The sequence below is a fragment of the Danio rerio genome, chromosome 13 (assembly GCF_052040795.2).
Source record: "Danio rerio strain M-AB ecotype USA chromosome 13, GRCz13ab, whole genome shotgun sequence".
Lineage (NCBI taxonomy): Eukaryota > Metazoa > Chordata > Actinopteri > Cypriniformes > Danionidae > Danio > Danio rerio.
The window spans coordinates 25,147,405-25,165,981 of NC_141033.1; the positions used below are offsets into that span (position 1 = coordinate 25,147,405).

The following is an 18,577-nucleotide window of genomic DNA, read 5'->3' on the forward strand; positions in this document are numbered from 1 at the left end:
AAGTTCTGCAAATATCAAACTGCAGGACGATTGGGGTTGTCTCTTTAACTGCCTGAAATGAGTCAATTGCATTTGCATTGATTTGTTTCGCAGATGATTTCATCCAAAGCAACTTACAAATAAAGGAATAAAAGGAACATCAAATTATCAGAGAGCAGCTGTATATAAATGCTATGACAAGTCAAAGTTAGTTTAGAATTTTCTTTCTTTCAAAATTTGCTCTGGTCAACCTGGCGACAATGCTGTCTGCCTTCTCAAAAAAATTTGCTACATTGATCTTGTATTTAAAGGAGCCTTTGCAGCATATCAGCAAATCGGTTACATTCCCACATAAAACATGCTTTCTAGTGTGAAAATGTGGCATACCTGTTATCAAATTGATTTAAGTATGCAAGGTACAGTTGAAGTCATAATTATTAGCATTAGTATGTATAGCTGTTGTTGTAGTTGGCATGAGATTCACACTTTTTTTTTAATGAGCAATATCACACAAGTATCAGTGCGATGAGGTTGTATATTGCCACTGGTGGGAGGCCTGTATTGGCATAAGTCCACAGGCCGAGTGCCTTAGTGTCCCACCAGTGACGATACTGTATAAAGCTATATTGCACGGCTACTCATGTGATATTGCGTTTATACAACAGTTTGTCAGCATAATCGTGTATATAAAAATGAAATCAAACATAGAGTCTCAAAAATGATTGATTCTCTAGCATTAACAAAAATTATGACAAAACTTTGATCACATTTTAAGATTATAAGGCTGAACGGCATGAAATGTCATCAGTCTAGAGACATTTCCAAGTATTTCTGTTACAATTGGAATATCACAATAATTAACCCCTAAAAAGCCAAAGCAAAGCAAACACTACCAGAGTACTGTTGTGTTTGTGATAAGGAAGAATGTTAAACACATGCAGGCATTTCTCCTTTCTTTATGTTACTGAACTAATCTGCAGTAATGAAAACCGTATACTCATTTGAAACAAACACATGGCCAACCAAGTCCACTATAACTCAGGGTTATACAAAGAGTGGCCATTGCTGATATGAGTTCCATCTCACACTCAATATTCTACAATTATATTGTATAAATACAACACTACAACATACAAAATGGAGAGATCGACTTAGAATGGCACCTACCAAATTTATAATAATTCAATCAGCTGTAGTTTGTAGTTTTATGCTGAGTTTTCTCCTCTAAGGGCTTATTATGTGGTCTCTGTCACCATTTTGTGGATGAACAACATCAACCTTCATTGCTCTGCTCAGCATGACAGGTTGATGGATGTCGTGGCACTGTATCCAAATTATAAATATTTAAAATAGACACCATCCTTATTAATAATCTGCATTGTTACAATCCAAACAACTACATTCTTGCCTTTAAAAGCCTCAAAAGTACATCATGTTGTCAAACAGCTGCAATATTTGTTAAACTGCAGTAAGTTTATTAATTTGCTTGCCGCTCATGTGGGCGAAGTAATAAACAAGAGTGAAGAGGCTGTATGAGTTCTGATATGGCAAAATATTACACAGCTATCAGCCAATCAGAGTGTCACCTACAAGTGGTTTGTTAAGCCCTCTCACCTGTGTAGAGCACACAAAGGATTTCTTTCAGAGAAGCATGGGGTTCATATAAGAAGGTGTCTGGTCCATATGGAGATTTAAAAAAGGATGCATTGCCTACATTTGCTATGTCAAGCCCACTCACCTACATTAAATACTTTCAATTACAAAATATTTGATTAGGAAGTGTCTGGTGCATATGGAAAGGAGAAAGTGTTTCATTCAATAATTCCAGTGTCCCTGTATTGATCTTCAATAGGTGCTTGAGAATAAAGTCAGCTTTAAGCATCAAACACATAGAATAAGAATCTGACCCAATTACTGACAGCATCATTACTGTTCATAACACTGTACAGTATGCAGAAGTGCTGATATATGGTAATGAATATATCATGTGTTACAGATACTGTAAGTGGTAGTCCAGTCACAACAGACCAAGCCATCTGACCAATCAAAGCAGAGTAGACTCTCAGAAACAGGGTTTTAAAGATTGAATACTAACTAGACATGACTGTCTGGTTCACACTATACTACTGATAGACTGACACTAGTTGTGTCATACTGTATGTTTTTGATCAACTAAAAGGGATACTACACTTAAAAAGATTAATTCTAACATCATTTGCTCATCTTTCACGTTTTACACCTGTTGAATACAAAGGAAGAAACACTGAAGTTGAGAAAGACAGCTATTGACTTTCATGGTATTTTTTCCAACTACAGATGTCAATAGCTGCTTTTTTCAACATTCTTCAAAATATCATCTTTTGTGTTCAACAGAAAAAAAGAAATTCATAAAAGTTTTGAATTACTTGAGTGTAAGTAAATAATGAGTAAATGTTTAATTTTGGGTGAACTATCCATTTAATGAAATTTTTATTGAATCACTACCAGAAACGCACTAAATTACTACAAGACCTTAACCCCTGGTTGGACTGGTTTTATTATGAATAGTGCATGTTATTGGGCAGTTAAAAAGCCAGACATTTTTTTTTAAATAATGAGAGATTCGATAGAAAGAAAAAACTCATATACACCGTTTGCATATGCCATGTGGGTGAGTCTATCATGGGCTAATATTTATTTTTGAATGAACTCACCCTTTAATAAAGAAAAGCAGAAATCATTCACTTAATATACCTAGAAGGATAATCTGCCTGAGCTTTGTAAGACAACTAACCATCTTTGTCAACAACTGCGTGGCCTTCACACCCTCACATAGTGGTAGGAGGAGAGAAAGAAGACAAGAATTAAAAAGACGAAGAAGGATGTCATTCGTCAGCCAAAGGCTCAGATTAGGAGGATAATATAGATATGAAAATAACCTCGACAGACAGGGCTAAGTACAGTTCAGCAGAGTGAATTTTTGCAGATTATAGGGTGAAACAAAGAGCACGATGGCAGCTAGTTTAATGACTAGATAGAGTGCAGAAAAAACGGAGGTGGGAGGTGATGAAATAGAGCGAGGCACAGAGTGAGAGGGTGGAGGAGAGAACGAGGGATGAGAGAAAGAGAAATGGCCAGAGGAGAGAGAGGGAGTGGGAGGACAAAATGCTTGAAAAGCTGCCTGTGATTTTAAAGCACATATGAGTGGTTCAGGTGCGGTCATCGTGCGGTTATTATTCTTGTGCAGCCTGCCCTGTGATTCGAGAGAAGGACTAAAATAGACAAACCCTGAGCACCAGCATATCAGAGCACAGGAAGTTCAATGACATCAGCAGTGACAGTCACAGCACTTCAACATCAACACTGAAGTGACAATAAATCAATATATTCAGACAAGGCTTTCAATGAGTGCAACGGAAGTTAATTTCGTCAGGGATAATGCTTCTATCAGATCTTCAAAGTAAAGAAGGGCTGTGGATTTCTCCAGAAATATTTATAAGAAAAGTAACCTTTATATGAATAGATGGCGATTTATATAAGACTACAGTAATATTTACATGCACGAGAATTTTCTGATATTAAACTTTAATTCAGATTTTCTGTTTCAGCTAGATTCTGTTTATGGATGTCAATAGATTAACATTTTAATCATGATTAATCATGTCCTATTACAGTGTGATTAATTGCACTGAAAGCTTACAGGGCGAGGCAGTGGCGCAGCAGGTAGTGCTGTCGCCTCACAGCAAGAAGGTCGCTGGGTCACTGGTTTGAACCTCAACTTAGTTGGCGTTTCTGTGTGGAGTTTGCATGTTCTCCCTGCCCTCGCGTGGGTTTCCTCTGGGTGCTCCGGTTTCCCCCACAGTTCAAAGACATGCGGTACAGGTGAATTGGGTAGGCTAAATTGTCCGTAGTGTATAAGTGTGTGTGTGGATGTTTCCCAGAGATGGGTTGCAGCTGGAAGGGCATCCGCTGCGTAAAAACCTGCTGGATAAGTTGGCGGTTCATTCCGCTGTGGCGACCCCAGATTAATAAAGGGACTAAGCTGACAAGAAAATGAATGAATGAATGAAAGCTTACTATTATTTACTGTTACTTATTATTTATACGCAATTATTATTATATATACAAGTATGATTCTCAGACAACTGTATCTTCTGCAAATGCTTTTTTCAAGGTAAATTAAGGCATCTTTCCAAAAAATACTTGAAAATATATTAATTACGTCACTGACAATTTTGCATGCTCAATTTCATTCATTCATGTATTCATTTTCTTTTTGGCTTAGTCCCTTTATTAAACCATGGTCGCCACAGCGGAATGGGCTGCCAACTTACCCAACATATGTTTTACGCAGCGGATGCCCTTCCAGCCGCAACCACCAAACACCCACACTCATACACTACAGCCAATAAGAATTGACTGACAAGTGCCAGGTTTCTATAATAACATGGATACACATGTCCACAAAACATGTCTATAGAGCAAAGAAACTGAGATTGTTGACTGTTTCAAATATCTGTGAGTTTTCTAAGTCTAAAGTTTTTAAATCAGAAAATGTTTGTAATAAAGACAGTAAAATCACTATCTAATTATTAACCTCTATATTCACCACTGCTGCATGGTGTCAGTAAGCATGCATAAATGTGTGTGTGTACTGCAAACGGCATTTGTGTGTGACTCATTGTTTCAGAAAGGCTTGAAATAACTTCACCACAAATATATGGACTAAACTGACTTGGTATTTTGACTAATAAGCTGTATTTCAGCTTCATCTAAAACGTTTTGAATTATTACTCATTTCTGTGAAATTTCATAAGAACATCAAAAGTTTGAGGCTTGTCAGATTTGATTTTATTAATATTTTAATGTACTTTTTATTTAGAGATACATATATTGGTTAATAGTGACAACAGTTTTGTAAGACCTTTAAGTATGTTCTTTACTTGCAAATGTATTCATTTTATATTATTTATTATGATTTTTGAACTACTTTATTTCATACTAAGTTCTTTACTCATATCAAAAGAAAATGATATTGTAATAATATTTCACTAAATTACTTCATTTACTGCATAAGTGAGCATTATGGACTTTTGTTTCAAAAGTACAAAAATCTTAAATCTTAAAAGAACATTGATTCCATTGAAGAAAAGTAAAAAGTGCACAAATAAGCATCATTCATTTCTGTCTGAAAATGTAAATGCATCATATTAAAGCACCAAGAGTGAGTCAGTTTCCCAGAATAAAAAAGCAGGCCAAAATGTTCATGTCTTAATTTATTCAAAATATGCTATTTACACATGGGAACACTCCATTAGCTGTGGTGCATATAAACCTTTTATTGATTCATGACACTATACAATTCACTATACAAACACAGTCAATGTGGGAATGCTTGAAAACGGTACAAACCTTAAGAAGATCTTTTGGGAAGTCCTGCCCATCATTCAGCCCTTGCAGGTTACCAATAAACTGCATGCAGGACATCCTCTTGCCCACATTCTGAATGAGAGAGAGAGATGATGAATTCACTGTCAGCTGATACATTGACCTATATTTCACAGCTCCTGTGCTCTCAACAACACCTACAATACAGTAGCAACTGCACAGTGGGCAGTAAATGCTTTAATATTTTGTACAAAAGTAATTTGCCTTCCCCTGAGAAAGGTTTTTTACTAATACATTTATGGATGAATTTCTATTTTTAATCCGAACTGCTAAAGCTACATTCCTCCTCATTCCCTCAGGGCGAAGCAGAGCTCAGAGAACAACATTCAAATTAAAAAAACATCCCAACCAGCTCCATTTACAGTCTCCAATCATGTACGTGTAAAATAACTCCTATTTCACATAGGCCTCTTTATTTTAATTTCCAAGATTTTAAATGCCAGAGAGTATTTTTGTTTGTTTTATGGTATTAATAAAGTTGAAATAAGAATGGGTGGCGCAGCGGGTAGCAATGTTGCCTCACAGCAAGAAGGTCGCTTTTAGCATTTCTGTGTGGAGTTTGCATGTGCTCCTTGTGTTCATGTGGGCGCTCCGGTTTCCCCCACAATCCAAAGACATGCGCTATAGGTAAATTCGATAGGCTAATTTGAATGATGGGTTGCAGATTAAAGGAACTAAGCCGAAAAGAAAATGAATGAAAAAGGAATGAATGAATGATATAAGCATTTTACTGTGGCTAACACTAAAAATGGATTGTTTCCAAAATATTTGAATGTTTTATATTTGAACTGTTTGCTTGAAGCAGTGAAGCTAACATGTCATTTATATATTTTATGTATTTATTATTTTTTATGTTGTTCTTTAATAATCATATCTTTTTTATTTTCATAAAGTAAACATGAACATTTAAGAAATATAACTGGTTAACATTTTAGTAACATACATTTTTGCGCAACAATATACAGTACATTGTACAAAATAAAGAACAAAGTTGCTACACCAGAGCTCTAAATGTATTTATTTATTTATTCATTCATTTATTCATTCATTCATTTATGGGGCGACATAGTGGCTCAGTGGTTAGCACTGTCACCTCACAGCCAAAAAAAGGTCACTGGTTCGGGTCCCAGCTGGGTCAATTGGCATTTCTGTGTGGAGTTTGCATGTTCACATGGTGCTCTGGTTTCCCCCACAGTCCACAAATAGGCGCAATAGGTTATTCGAATAAACTAAATTGGCTGTAGTGTGAGTGTGACTGCAATAGTGTATGGGTGACTCCCAGTACTTTTGTACTTCAGGTTGTGGCTGAAAGGTTCATTCTGCTGTGGCAACCCCAGATGAATAAAGGGACTAAGCCAACGGAAGATAAATGATTGAATGAATATTTATTTATTTATTTAAATTTTCCTTTGGATGTACTTTTTTTTTGATGAGCACTCAAATTCAGCTTTAGGATGTGCACGTTTTTCTTGTGATCTTTACAAAACACAATGTAATTGTTTTTAACTTTTTATAGCTTACAGTATGTTATACAAGTAATAGTAATTTAATGTATTAATTATTCTAATAAATCAAATTATTTGATTATAAATCAAATCATTTATATGTTTGAAACATATTGTCACCGACTCGGTCCCAGTCATTCCCCTCGTTACACATATAGAGCTTAAATATATTTATTCCTTCAAATTTTTCAAGGTAGATATAATATCATTTTTTTTCTGACAAAGCAGAAATTAATATATGAGAAATGTGGCATGCAAATATTTGAGTTGGTCAGTTTTGCACTGAAAATCTTTTGTTGTGAAGCTGACATTTATCTCTGAATCTTTTAAATTGGCTTCCTCAATAATATTTTCCAACTTTTTAAATAAATAGCCTCTCATAGCTCCAGCAAGATTGTTTTTTTTTTCTGACGTTGGTTTTGTTTGTTGTGTGTTTACAGTGCATCATACTCACATGACCGTGCAGATCAGTGTTGAGCAACATCAGGGCACAAGTCAATGTGTGAACACTGTCTGAAAAACACAGATAAACTCCAGTAAGCTCACTGTCTGAGCAAGAGCACCACATAGTGTTACTGTTACTGTAACGCACATCCAATCTCACACACACACAGCACTGCTATGGCTGACCTTCATATGGTATAGTCTTCGGGTTGCACTGGAGGTATCTTTTGGAGAAATGGGACAGAACTCGTTCTCTCTCCTGTGTCTCTCCCATTAGAGCAAACTCTTTTAAAAACACCCTAAGAAAAAAACAACAACAACACAATCACTCACACAGAAGATAGAATATATGTGGTACAGTATGTGTTGGGTATGTATCTTTTTTAATACTATTATTATTATTATTATTATTATTACCTTATTTATTATTGATTTCACTGTTGTCGCCATCACAAAATTCAAATTGTTGCCGAAATCACTTCATTATTATTATTATTATTATTATTATTATTATTATTATTATGCAAGAATACAACGAAAATCCTACCAATATTATTTTCATTGCTGTTTATCCACATTCCTGTTTATGTTCTTTTACTGTTTATGTGTTCTGTGTTTACATTATGTTTTATGTTTTGCACTCTTAATAAAAAAAATATAAAAATAAAACACTCTAAAAAGACAACAGCAGGAAAAGCAAGAGTGAAAAAGCCTGTTGGACAGCAGAAATGAAAGCAAACATTGACACAACTTAACATAGTTATTACCTCAGCGCCTGATCCACCATCATCCCTGAGAAGTTAAAATGACTGAGATACTCCTCCGCCACCATGTGACTGAACTCATTGCTGTACAAGTCAGGAAAAGACAAAAGTGTGTGAAAAAATTGCTTTTTGGTTTATAGTAGAGTTCCAAATGTCTGACCTTTTATACAAATTTCATAGTCATTTTACAAATGTAATATTTCTTGTCAATGTAATACTGTTCAGCTTGAAACATTTAATGTGGAGCGAGGCAAACCTAAAATACATTTTTATAAACGTTTCTCTGTTTAGAGCTACTAATTGCATATTTTACTCACACTAAACAACTGCTAAAGTGAGTGGAATCATTAAGATTTGCTAATGTTTTTGAAAGAGGTCTCTTCTGCTCATCAAGATAATTTATTTATTTACTCAAAGCTGAATTTTCAGCATCATTACTCCAGTCTTTAAATGTCACACAATCCTTTCAAAACCATTCTAATATGGTGATTTGGTGGCACTCTGTTATAATCCATTATTATTATTTGTGCTCAGATATTGATAATGGCTTTAACTATTATTAATATTTATATATTTATCTGGTTATATTTTTGTGAAAATCATAATACATTTTACTGTTTAGAATTCTTTGATGAGTAGAAAGTTCTAAATAACAAAAATCTCAAATCTTTTGTTATATTTTCTTTCATTTTGATCAATTTAATTTTATGCATTCATTTAGTTTACTTTGGCCTAGCCCCTTATTGTATCAGGGGTCGCCACAGCAGAACGAAACCCCAATTTAATTTTAGTAATAATAAAAATATATATTTTTAATGATAATATATCACAGCTTTCACAAAAATATGAATAACCACAATTGTTTTCAAGACTGCTAATGATAATAAGAAATAATTCATGATCACCAAATGATTATCAATGATCACCATTAGAATGACTTCAGCATTGAATTGCAGAAATAAATTACATTGTATAATTCATTTAAATAAATTTAAATTTTAACAATTTTTGTTTACAATTTTACCATCTTAATTGTATTTTACATAAAATAATTGCACCCTAGATTAAAAAAGAGACATCTTTAAAAAACATTTTTTTTTTAAAACTGCAGTCAAGCACACTTTATTATAAATGGGTATTTATTATTCTGACAACTTTACTATTTATGTAACTTTATGTAACTTATGTAAATTATTCCACAGAGTCTCTGAAAATAAAGCAAGAGGGATGAACTAAAATGTCTGTAAACATAAACTTTTTTATTTATTCATTTATTATTAAAAATATCCTTACTTCTTGCTCAGGTGCCGTGCCACATCTGACTTCTTAAATCCATCAAGAGTGTACAAGCGTTTGGCCAGCCGTTTTGCAGCTTGGAGATCAGCCTTGTTGCCATTGGCCAGAGTTTCAGTGCTGCCCAGAGCCAATCGCTCAGCTACCTCTGGATCAGACTCAGACACTGGTCGTGATGGCCTCTCTCTGGAAACAAAAAAATTAAAAATAAGAATAATCTGAATGCTAGTAAATGAGGAATATACTATTTATTTTAGTTGAAAAACAAAGCCAATTTTTAAGTGTGGTCCTTTAAACTCTTCCATTTAAAGCCAACAGTGAACACTTTGGGAGATTATTTTTGCCTCTGCTATAAAATTTGACCACCATACAAACTCAGTGGTTAAGTCTTTTTTTCATCTTTAATTTCTGCCATATTTTAAATCCTTTCTATCATTTAAAGATCCTGAATCAGTTCTATGTGCCTTTGTTTTTATTACGCTTGGACTACTGTAATTCCTTGTATATTGGTCTACTCAAATCTTCCATATCACCTCAAATGGTTCAAAATACTGCTGCCAGTTTTTTAACTGAGGTTTATAAGCGAGAACTCATAACACTTATATTAATGTCTCTAAATCAGTTGCCAGTGCCTTAGGGTTGAATTAAAACTTCTGTTGTTTGTTTTAAGTCATTAAAGGGCATGGCTCCTGCTTACATGTCAGATCTTGGAAATGTGAATAGGTCAGGCAGATATTTGCAAATCCTCAAACAGCATTAATCTGTCATAACCTGCAACAATACTGAAGCTTAGAGGTGACTGTGCATTGGCGCAGCTCTAGGTTATGAAGAGAAGGTTATGCCTTCTCTTATTTGTGAGATCTGCATCTTCTGTAAATGATTTTGTCCATTTACAGTTTTTTACAGTTTTTGTCCATTTTGTTTTTTTATCAAAATTTTGTATTTATATTGTAGTCATTTTTTGGCAATAACTTCAATTTAAATGTATTATCTTTTTATCCCTAATGATGTTCGGGGACCAAACTCTTATTTTAATTGATATAACTGTTTAATAAACTTTGGTTTAAATGCACCAAAAAGTATTGCCTATATTCACTGAGAAATTAATAAAAATATTAATTTTAAAAGGGGGTGTACTCATTTATGCTAAGAGCATACAGTATGTGAATTGTACACTGAAAACACTAATAAGTTGAATAACCTAAATTATTTGTGTAAACACATTCAATCATTTTCTTGTCGGCTTAGTCCCTTTATTAATCTTGGGTTACCACAGCAGAATGAACAACCAACTTATCTAGCAAGTTTTTACGCAGCGGATGCCCTTCCAGCGGCAACCCATCTCTGGGAAACATCCACACACACATTCACACACACTCATACAGTATGGACAATTTAGCCTACCCAATTCACCTGTACCGCATGTCTTTTGGACTGTGGGGGAAACTAGAGAAAACCCACGCAAACACAGTGAACACAGAAACACCAACTGAGCCGAGGCTCGAACCAGCGACCTTCTTGCTGTGAGGCGACTGCACTACCTACTGTGCCACTGCTTCGCCCTTGTGTAAACTCTTTGCCTCAATTTAATTGAGTAATGGAGTCTCCTAAAACTTGCATATTTAAGTGTATTAATTTTCCGGTTTTGTAGACTATACTTAAATTGTTCAGTTCACCAAACTTAGTACTTTCTTACTCAGAATCAGTGACCAGTTTTTTTCTATGCATATATTCAATTTCTTAGATGGAAAATATGTTGAATTACAGAATAATGTACCTAAATCAAAGTTTATAAACCCCCAATATCTTCAATATCTTTGAAACTTCTCTCAAAAAATAGTGTCTTAGCTGTTGGATGATGGTCTTTTCCTTAAGTAAAAAAAAAAAAAACCTGGTCACTGATTCGGAATAAAAAAAACATTCAGTGCGTAGAAATATGTTGATCTACTTTTGCTTTGATTTAACAACTTGCAGATAATCAAACATAGAAACTTTAAAATGATGGTATTTAAAACGTCCAATCTTATTCAGACAGCAATACATTTTCCAAACATTCAGTTATTTGGACAATAAGGAAGTTCTTAGGCTGAGCTTAAAACTGAGGCTGAGCAAGGTTTCCCAACTAGGACTTCACAATACAAACCATTTGAAGTAGCTCCAAAGAACCATGCGTTCCCTCTACCACAACTAAATCTCTTTTTCATTCACCCACTCACCTATTATACATTCCAGGTGTCTGGAATGTAGTGCCCTCTAGTGCTCTGAACAACATTTCTATTTCCATTATTCCACAGATAAAAACAAGTGACAGACATTTCATTCTGTTACTATGCGCCCAGTCATTCACCCGGCGCAATGTGGTGCAAGGCGCGACGCAATAGTTGTTTGCTAGTTTCAGCTTGGCGCAAGATTCGTTTTGACGTTTTGCGCCACACTGTTTAAATAGGAAATGCATTTGCGTTCATAGGTGCGCCCATAGGTGTTCTGGTCTAAGAAGGGAGGTGTTTTGAGGCGCTTTGCTGGCGCGTTGCTATTTTGAGAAACTATAATAGTCTGTTCTATAGACCAGAACAAAGCCGGCCTATTGTCCAGCGCAGAGCGTGTTAGTTGTGTGCCTCACTTACACATTGCTTAATACACACAAGATGTAGAGCAATACGCAAATATCTTTACATTTAAAAAAAGAATTGAAATATTAAGGATACATACATATATATATTAGTGCTGTCAAAATTAGTGCGTTCACGCATGCGTTTAATTTGAAATATTTAACGCGTTTAAAAAAATTAATGCAATTAACGCAGTTGTAGTTTTTTTTTTCCTGTTGTGGGCAGAGGCGGACTGGCCATCTGGCAGACCAGGCAGTTTCCCGCTGGGCCGACGTACTTTTTGGGCCGGGCTAATCATCTTCTTATGATCTGATCGACCCATAAAACACTTAGCCCATTGGTTCTTTTCTTTATTGACATTGGGCTGGCCCAATCATAAACTTCCATGTTGGGCTCTGTGTACGTCAACATAGGTCGTTTTTTTTTTAAATAGTCGAGAGTCACGCCTGTTTCTCACGCGTGGGAGAGCAGAAGCGGTGAGCAGGCATTTGAATTTTGCATCTGAACTCTGCAGCGTGCATCGGAGCACAGATCAATATATTCCTGTCTATTCTATCTAGTTACCTATCTGTCCATATAAATATACTTTTTTTTTTTTTTTTTTACTTTTATTCTGCACCACTTCCTCCTATGCTGTTTCCTTAACCTGCAAGTCTTTGTTTTACAAATTATAAACAATGTCTGCTTCTCAGGCTCTTTGAGGAGAATCATTCATGTATTTTAAGATCCACTCGGTCAGAAGACAAGCGCAGGAGATATCATGACATAGTGTTTTTGATCGCCAGCATGATGTAGGCTTATAGTGACAATAATATTTATACAAAATGGTTATAATGATATTTACATGGCCAAATTAGTGTGCAACTTAAGCAACTTTTTTTTACGTTTAGTTTTGTAGTTCTGCCCAAACAAATATTTGTAGCAGTTTTTAATTGTTTAAGTTCATTTGATTGACAATGTAAAATCTTTTAGCTCTGTTTGATGTTTCATTTTTGAGTTTTTTTAAGGGTCTCTGATACATTGTTTTTATAATTTATCTTTATTTTATTATTCAACTCTAACTGTGTGCGTCAGCAGGCAGTTTTTATGTTATATACATTATTTATTAGGCTCCCTCAAAACACACAGGCACACAAAAGATAGACTTCCAGTGTGGATTATAATTTTTTTATAATAAAAAATAAAAAATCTAAGTTTTTAATTTGTCAACTCTCGTTATTTCCTATATATGGCTTTTGTGCTTTTATAGAATGGGAGTTGGTAAACATATTCAAGGACGTGCACAGATGAAGAGCATTTTGATTGATGTGTCATTTGACAGCCCTAATATATATATATATATATATATATATATATATATATATATATATATGTGTGTGTGTGTGTGTGTGTGTGTGTGTGTGTGTGTGTGTGTGTGTGTGTGTGTGTGTGTGTGTGTGTGTGTGTGTGTGTGTTTTAAACAAAACATAAGTAGCCATTTATTCACATTATGATGAATAATTATACCTGAAGCCATTTGTTTTCTGATAAAAAAATATAAAAAATTTTACAGTCAAGACTACATTTGTGAAAATGACCTATGTTTTTCGAAGAATTAATCATGATATTGAGCTCACTACACTTGAAATCCTACATTTTCATGGTACATGAGTTAAATTAACTAATATTTTAAAGTGATAGGACCAAAATGCAAAATTTTAAGTTAAGTCAACTTTACTTGATTGTTTAGATAAAGACAACATTAGGGTTTACAGTGTGGATTGTGTGACTGTTAACACCTGGTATGAAGATTCATTTTGGTTAATCAGATCAAAAAGTAACATAATATTAAACCTAATATTTACACCTGGTGTTTTTATCCATCTTTTTTGTTTACTTTCAAACTATTTCCTGATTTTTCGATCTAATTATGAATCAAGCAGCTTTTGTTTCAGCTCTAAAGGAAGTAAAACTATGCTGAATGCTTCAGATTGTGTTAGAATCAGGACTGGCAAGAAACATTTTACTTTTTGCAAGTTTAAATCCTGTGGCTGTTTCATTTTCATACTACCACAGCAGTTTCTACAGTACACTATGAAAGCAATCCAAATATATTTTGAGAAAGCGGACATGCTCAAAACCTTTCAAACCCAATTTATACTTATATTTAGTGGTGCATTTATGATCGACTGACAAAACTTAACTCAGTTCTAGTAGTTAACAGGGCTTATTTGACAAAGTAGTCAAATCATGAGGTTAAATTTGCTCACTTCTCGTGTTAAACCTGTTATTCTTAGCACTAGCAGTGTGGTGTAAATAGATCATATCTGATGCAGCCATGCAGACTCTTTCCTAACAGATCAACTCAATCCACCATTTACAGAGAAACCAACCATTAATAACTAATAAAGTACACCTGTCTAACAACTGTGAGCGCATGAACCCACACCTTTGTCCTTTGTGCACCATTCACATTCAAATGAGTGTCAAATTTAAAAAGCCTGTCATACACATGCTGTCTTCTGTCACACAAACACAAAGAACTGAACGTACATTTGTGCATTTAGACGAGAATGATCAAATAAACCTTTTGTAAAATATACCTAAAACACATTTCATTCAGTAACAGTGTAAAACTAACAACACAGAAGTTCTAACAAACCAAAACAAAAGCATCAATCCTGAAAAAGCACTTGAAAAGCATCTGCTGTACTGTACCTCTGTGACCCAGCTCTGCCTTCAAACCACCGCATTCCAAAGTCAGACATACGAACAGTACTAAAAACTTTGCCACACCAGATCACCCCTCTATAGGTCTTTGGTTTGTTCCGAAGTGCTCCCAACCTCCTCCAACTGGATAGTTCTCAAACAAGTCAGGGGAGGAGACTCGACAAAAAAAGGGGATGAGGGCTGACTGTTTGTTCTTGAAACAATGGTAAGATAGAATCATGGTACAGGAGAAAGAAAAATGAAAACTTTTCCGCCAAGGCTCCTAGGCTGTGTAAAGAGTTTCTACAAAGAGTTTCTACAGACACACCTTTGCTAAACCTTGCTGACATTTGACACCTGTGTGTGAACAACAATAAACAACATACTTAACATGTTTTGTGAGGGAGAAAAATGCAAGAGAATGTTTGTGATGAATGGCATTGCATATTTTTTGAGTGAAACTGCTTAAGTACTGACTAACTGATGCATTAAAGTTTATATGGAAACAATCAGCTTACTCATGCTAAAAAATTCACACACTCAAAAAATTATGTTTACTGTTTGTTCAGACTAGTTGATGAGCACAAATGACCTGAAACAGCACAATTCTTGAGTTTTTTAGGGACAACTTAAATGTTTAATCAACTTACATTTGTAAAAATAACTAATAAGCTAACTTAATTCCTTAATGTTGAACACAAATCAGTTTTGTGGAACCCAGTATTTTTACAGCGCATGTATATTCCAGGTCTTTGGATAAAACTGCTTTAAACGTATATATACAGTTGCAGTCAGAATTATTAGCCCCCCTTTGAATTTATTTTCTTTTTTAATATTTTACAAATTATGTTTAACAGAGCAAAGAAATTTTTACAGTATGTCAGATAATATTTTTTCTTCCGTCTTATTTGTCTTATTTCGGCTAGAACAAAAACAGTTTTTAATTTTTTAAAAACCATTTTAAGCTATATTTTTTCAGATTGTCTACAAAACAAACTATCGTTATACAATAACTTGCCTAATTACCCTCTCCTGGCTAGTTAACCTAATTAACCTAGTTAAGCCTTTAAATGTTTCTTTAAACTGTATAAAAGTGTATTGAAAAATATCTAGTAAAATATTATTTATTGTCATCATGGTAAAGATAAAATAAATCAGTTATTAGAAATGAGTTATTAAAAGTATTATGTTTAGTAATCTGTTAAAAAAATTCTCTCCGTTAAATAGAAACTTTTTACATTACTTTTTACATTTATTTATATAAATGTAAAAAAAGCAATTACAAAGTAAATCTTCTATGTGCGTAATTCTAAAAATTGCATTAAGTTACAGCTGGTTTGCTCATTTTTTAGTATGTGAATTTGACACTTTTAAGGCAATAGGTTGACTAATTTTTAAGTAAAATGACAAAGTATTACATTGTTTTAGTTACGTATTTTATACATCATATGACAGCATAGACAATAATATCAATATTACATACAGTTAAAAAGTTAAGAAAACACCCCTCACTGACAACAGTTTTCACTAGAGTTTTATGGTATGAACCACCAATTTGGACTAACGGAATACAATCTATAAAGTGACATCCGGAATGTTTACGTTTTTAAAGAAATTTCATCATAGCGCTGGGCAATTTGGCCTATATCAAAATCTACTTGAACATTTTAACTTGATTACGATTAATGATTGATTATTTTATTTATTTATTTAATGTTTTTGCCCTCATAGTTTTGTAAAGTAAATATGCTCACATATTACAAGTGAGAGATTTTTTAATGTAGGGTGCATTACTTGATTTTAAAATAAATTAACAAAACACAAACTATCTATGATCTCTGATTATTTTTTGAACATCAATGCTGAACAACTGAAAATTAAAACATGCACTGGCTAAAACGCAACTCTCTGCGCCTACGAAACTGACCAATCACAAAGCTTGTGCTATGCGTCATTGTGACATGTTAGTACATTTTTTGTGAGGTGCATGGGGATGCCGGACTGAACACATGCCCTTGGCAGAAGTATTATATCAGAATAATATAATAAGTATAACTAATTATATAATAAGTATAATTTAGTCTTAACAGAGCAGGGTCATGTGAGTCCACACAGGGTAGGGAAAGTAATTGAAAAAAATTTACCTGGAAAATTAGATCGATTATAGATTCTGAAGATTGATTTTGATTACTTTTCGATTAATCACCCAGCCTTATTTCATCATCCATCCTAACACAAACCTCTAAGGTACCTGTATTGACCCATTTTAGTTTCAAATGTGTACCTTTTAAAGATGTACCATCCCAGTTAGGGCTTATAGTCTCTTTATTTCTGACATTATAACTTTAAAACAAAAATAACACTGATAAAAAGAAGTATACACTTTACTACTTACCGATATATGGAGGGATGTGGGGCATACATGTAATTATCCTTCAAAGCTCCGCCTCCCCAGCAGAGCAAATAACAAGCCATCAGCCTAGCCCCGCCCCTTCACACCTAACATATCCAGGTGACTTGCTTAAATATGCAGCATCCAATCTTCCACATTCCGCCCCTTCCCTGAACCTCCTATAGTCCAGAACTAGCCTGAGGAGGTTTTTGAAGAAATCTGACCCTCTGCCTCTGTAACTCCTCAGAACTGGCATTAGTCCTTTAGTTGTCCCGTTGCGGGTGCTTTTATCCCACTCTGAACTTTTGCAAGCTCTTTTTGTGCCCACAGTCAAATCAGATACAACGGTTCGTCTGTCTATTTTTTTCTGTCGGCTGTTCCCTCCTCGCACTTCCCTAGTTGTGGATGTGAATGTGTGTTCCTCTTCTCTTGTCAGCGGAGCTATTTTTCGCTGGTGGATATGCCCTGTATTTCCTCTCACAACAGTTTACTCCCCCTTTTCCCCTCTCTCCAAGCCTCTCTTCCTCTCTTTGTCTTGCCTTGCTACTTTGTCCCTGCCGCTGATCTCCATTTCAACATAGTGCTGAACACACAGTGCGCATCTATCCATAATCAATTCTAAAGGCCAGAATTATGTAGTGGACTCTATAATAATGATCTGTGGCTTTCTTTAATATGAATAATTTAAATTATTAATAAAAATATAATATAGAAATAATATAGAAATATGTGTAAAAAAAAAAAGACTAGTGAAACCCTTTACTACTCTCTCTATTTGAAATCCTGAAATCACACAACATGTTAATCTGGCCTCTCCATGGAGACTGACTACGTGCTTCTGGCAAAGCTCCAGGTATATCTGGCCCTATGGTAGGAGCGGGAATGTAGTGGATGAGCCAGGTATCAAAGCAGACAGTGTCGGCTTTCAGTCTTAATAACCAGACTAAACCTCAGATGAAACAGCCAAACAATGCTCCTTATTGTAGAGCACCAGAAAACCCAATACCATGTTAAAGTACCCTTCTGAAGGTTGCAAAACACTGCTAAACTCTTAATCAGTTTTCCAGTAAAATATCCTTAAATCAAGAAAACGTAGCAAAATGTTTCTCTCCACCATTTAAAACATAAATTTTAATTAATTAGAATTAGAAAATCTATTAGTCCATGGGGTAACTTAAAATGAGTCCGATAATTTCAAGATTTATTCAGCATGTTTTATTGTCTTATGTAATTTTCATCTGATGTAAATCTAATTGTTATGTTTTGTATTTAAAAAAAGAAGTATTTATTCATTCTTTCATTTATTCATTCTTTCATTTCGGCTTAGTCTGTATTTCAGAGGTCGAATGAGTGGAATGAACCACCAACTTTTCCAGCTTATGTTTTACACAGCGAATGCCCTTCCATCACTGGGAAACCTATGCACACTTATTTACACATGCACTCATACACTTCGCCTAATTTAGCTCACCCAAT

The 18,577-nt window shown here is 34.6% G+C and overlaps 1 protein-coding gene and 1 long non-coding RNA gene across 11 annotated transcripts in view; one reads left to right on the top strand and one right to left on the bottom strand.

Moving 5' to 3' along the window:
* Positions 1-10,536, top strand: part of LOC141377178 (uncharacterized) — a 29,505-nt gene extending 18,969 nt beyond the window's left edge. The window contains exon 3 of one of the 2 annotated variants that reach the window (XR_015505953.1): positions 9,424-10,535. This is a non-coding gene — a long non-coding RNA (uncharacterized LOC141377178). Of the gene's footprint in view, positions 1-9,423 lie in introns of both variants that reach the window. The other variant, XR_015505952.1, reaches the window with a different exon arrangement.
* Positions 1-18,577, bottom strand: part of psda (pleckstrin and Sec7 domain containing a) — a 75,221-nt gene that overhangs the window by 20,127 nt on the left and 36,517 nt on the right. For 7 of the 9 annotated variants that reach the window (XM_087279199.1, XM_087279197.1, XM_087279203.1 and 4 more), the window contains 5 exons: positions 9,413-9,598; positions 8,123-8,203; positions 7,542-7,654; positions 7,366-7,424; positions 5,371-5,460 (listed from right to left, as the gene is read on the bottom strand). In XM_087279199.1, the coding sequence (XP_087135325.1) occupies positions 5,371-5,460; positions 7,366-7,424; positions 7,542-7,654; positions 8,123-8,203; positions 9,413-9,598 (529 nt within the window). Of the gene's footprint in view, positions 1-5,370; positions 5,461-7,365; positions 7,425-7,541; positions 7,655-8,122; positions 8,204-9,412; positions 9,599-14,718; positions 14,775-17,104; positions 17,524-18,577 lie in introns of those variants that run through there. The other 2 variants (XM_087279204.1, XM_087279205.1) reach the window with 2 other exon arrangements.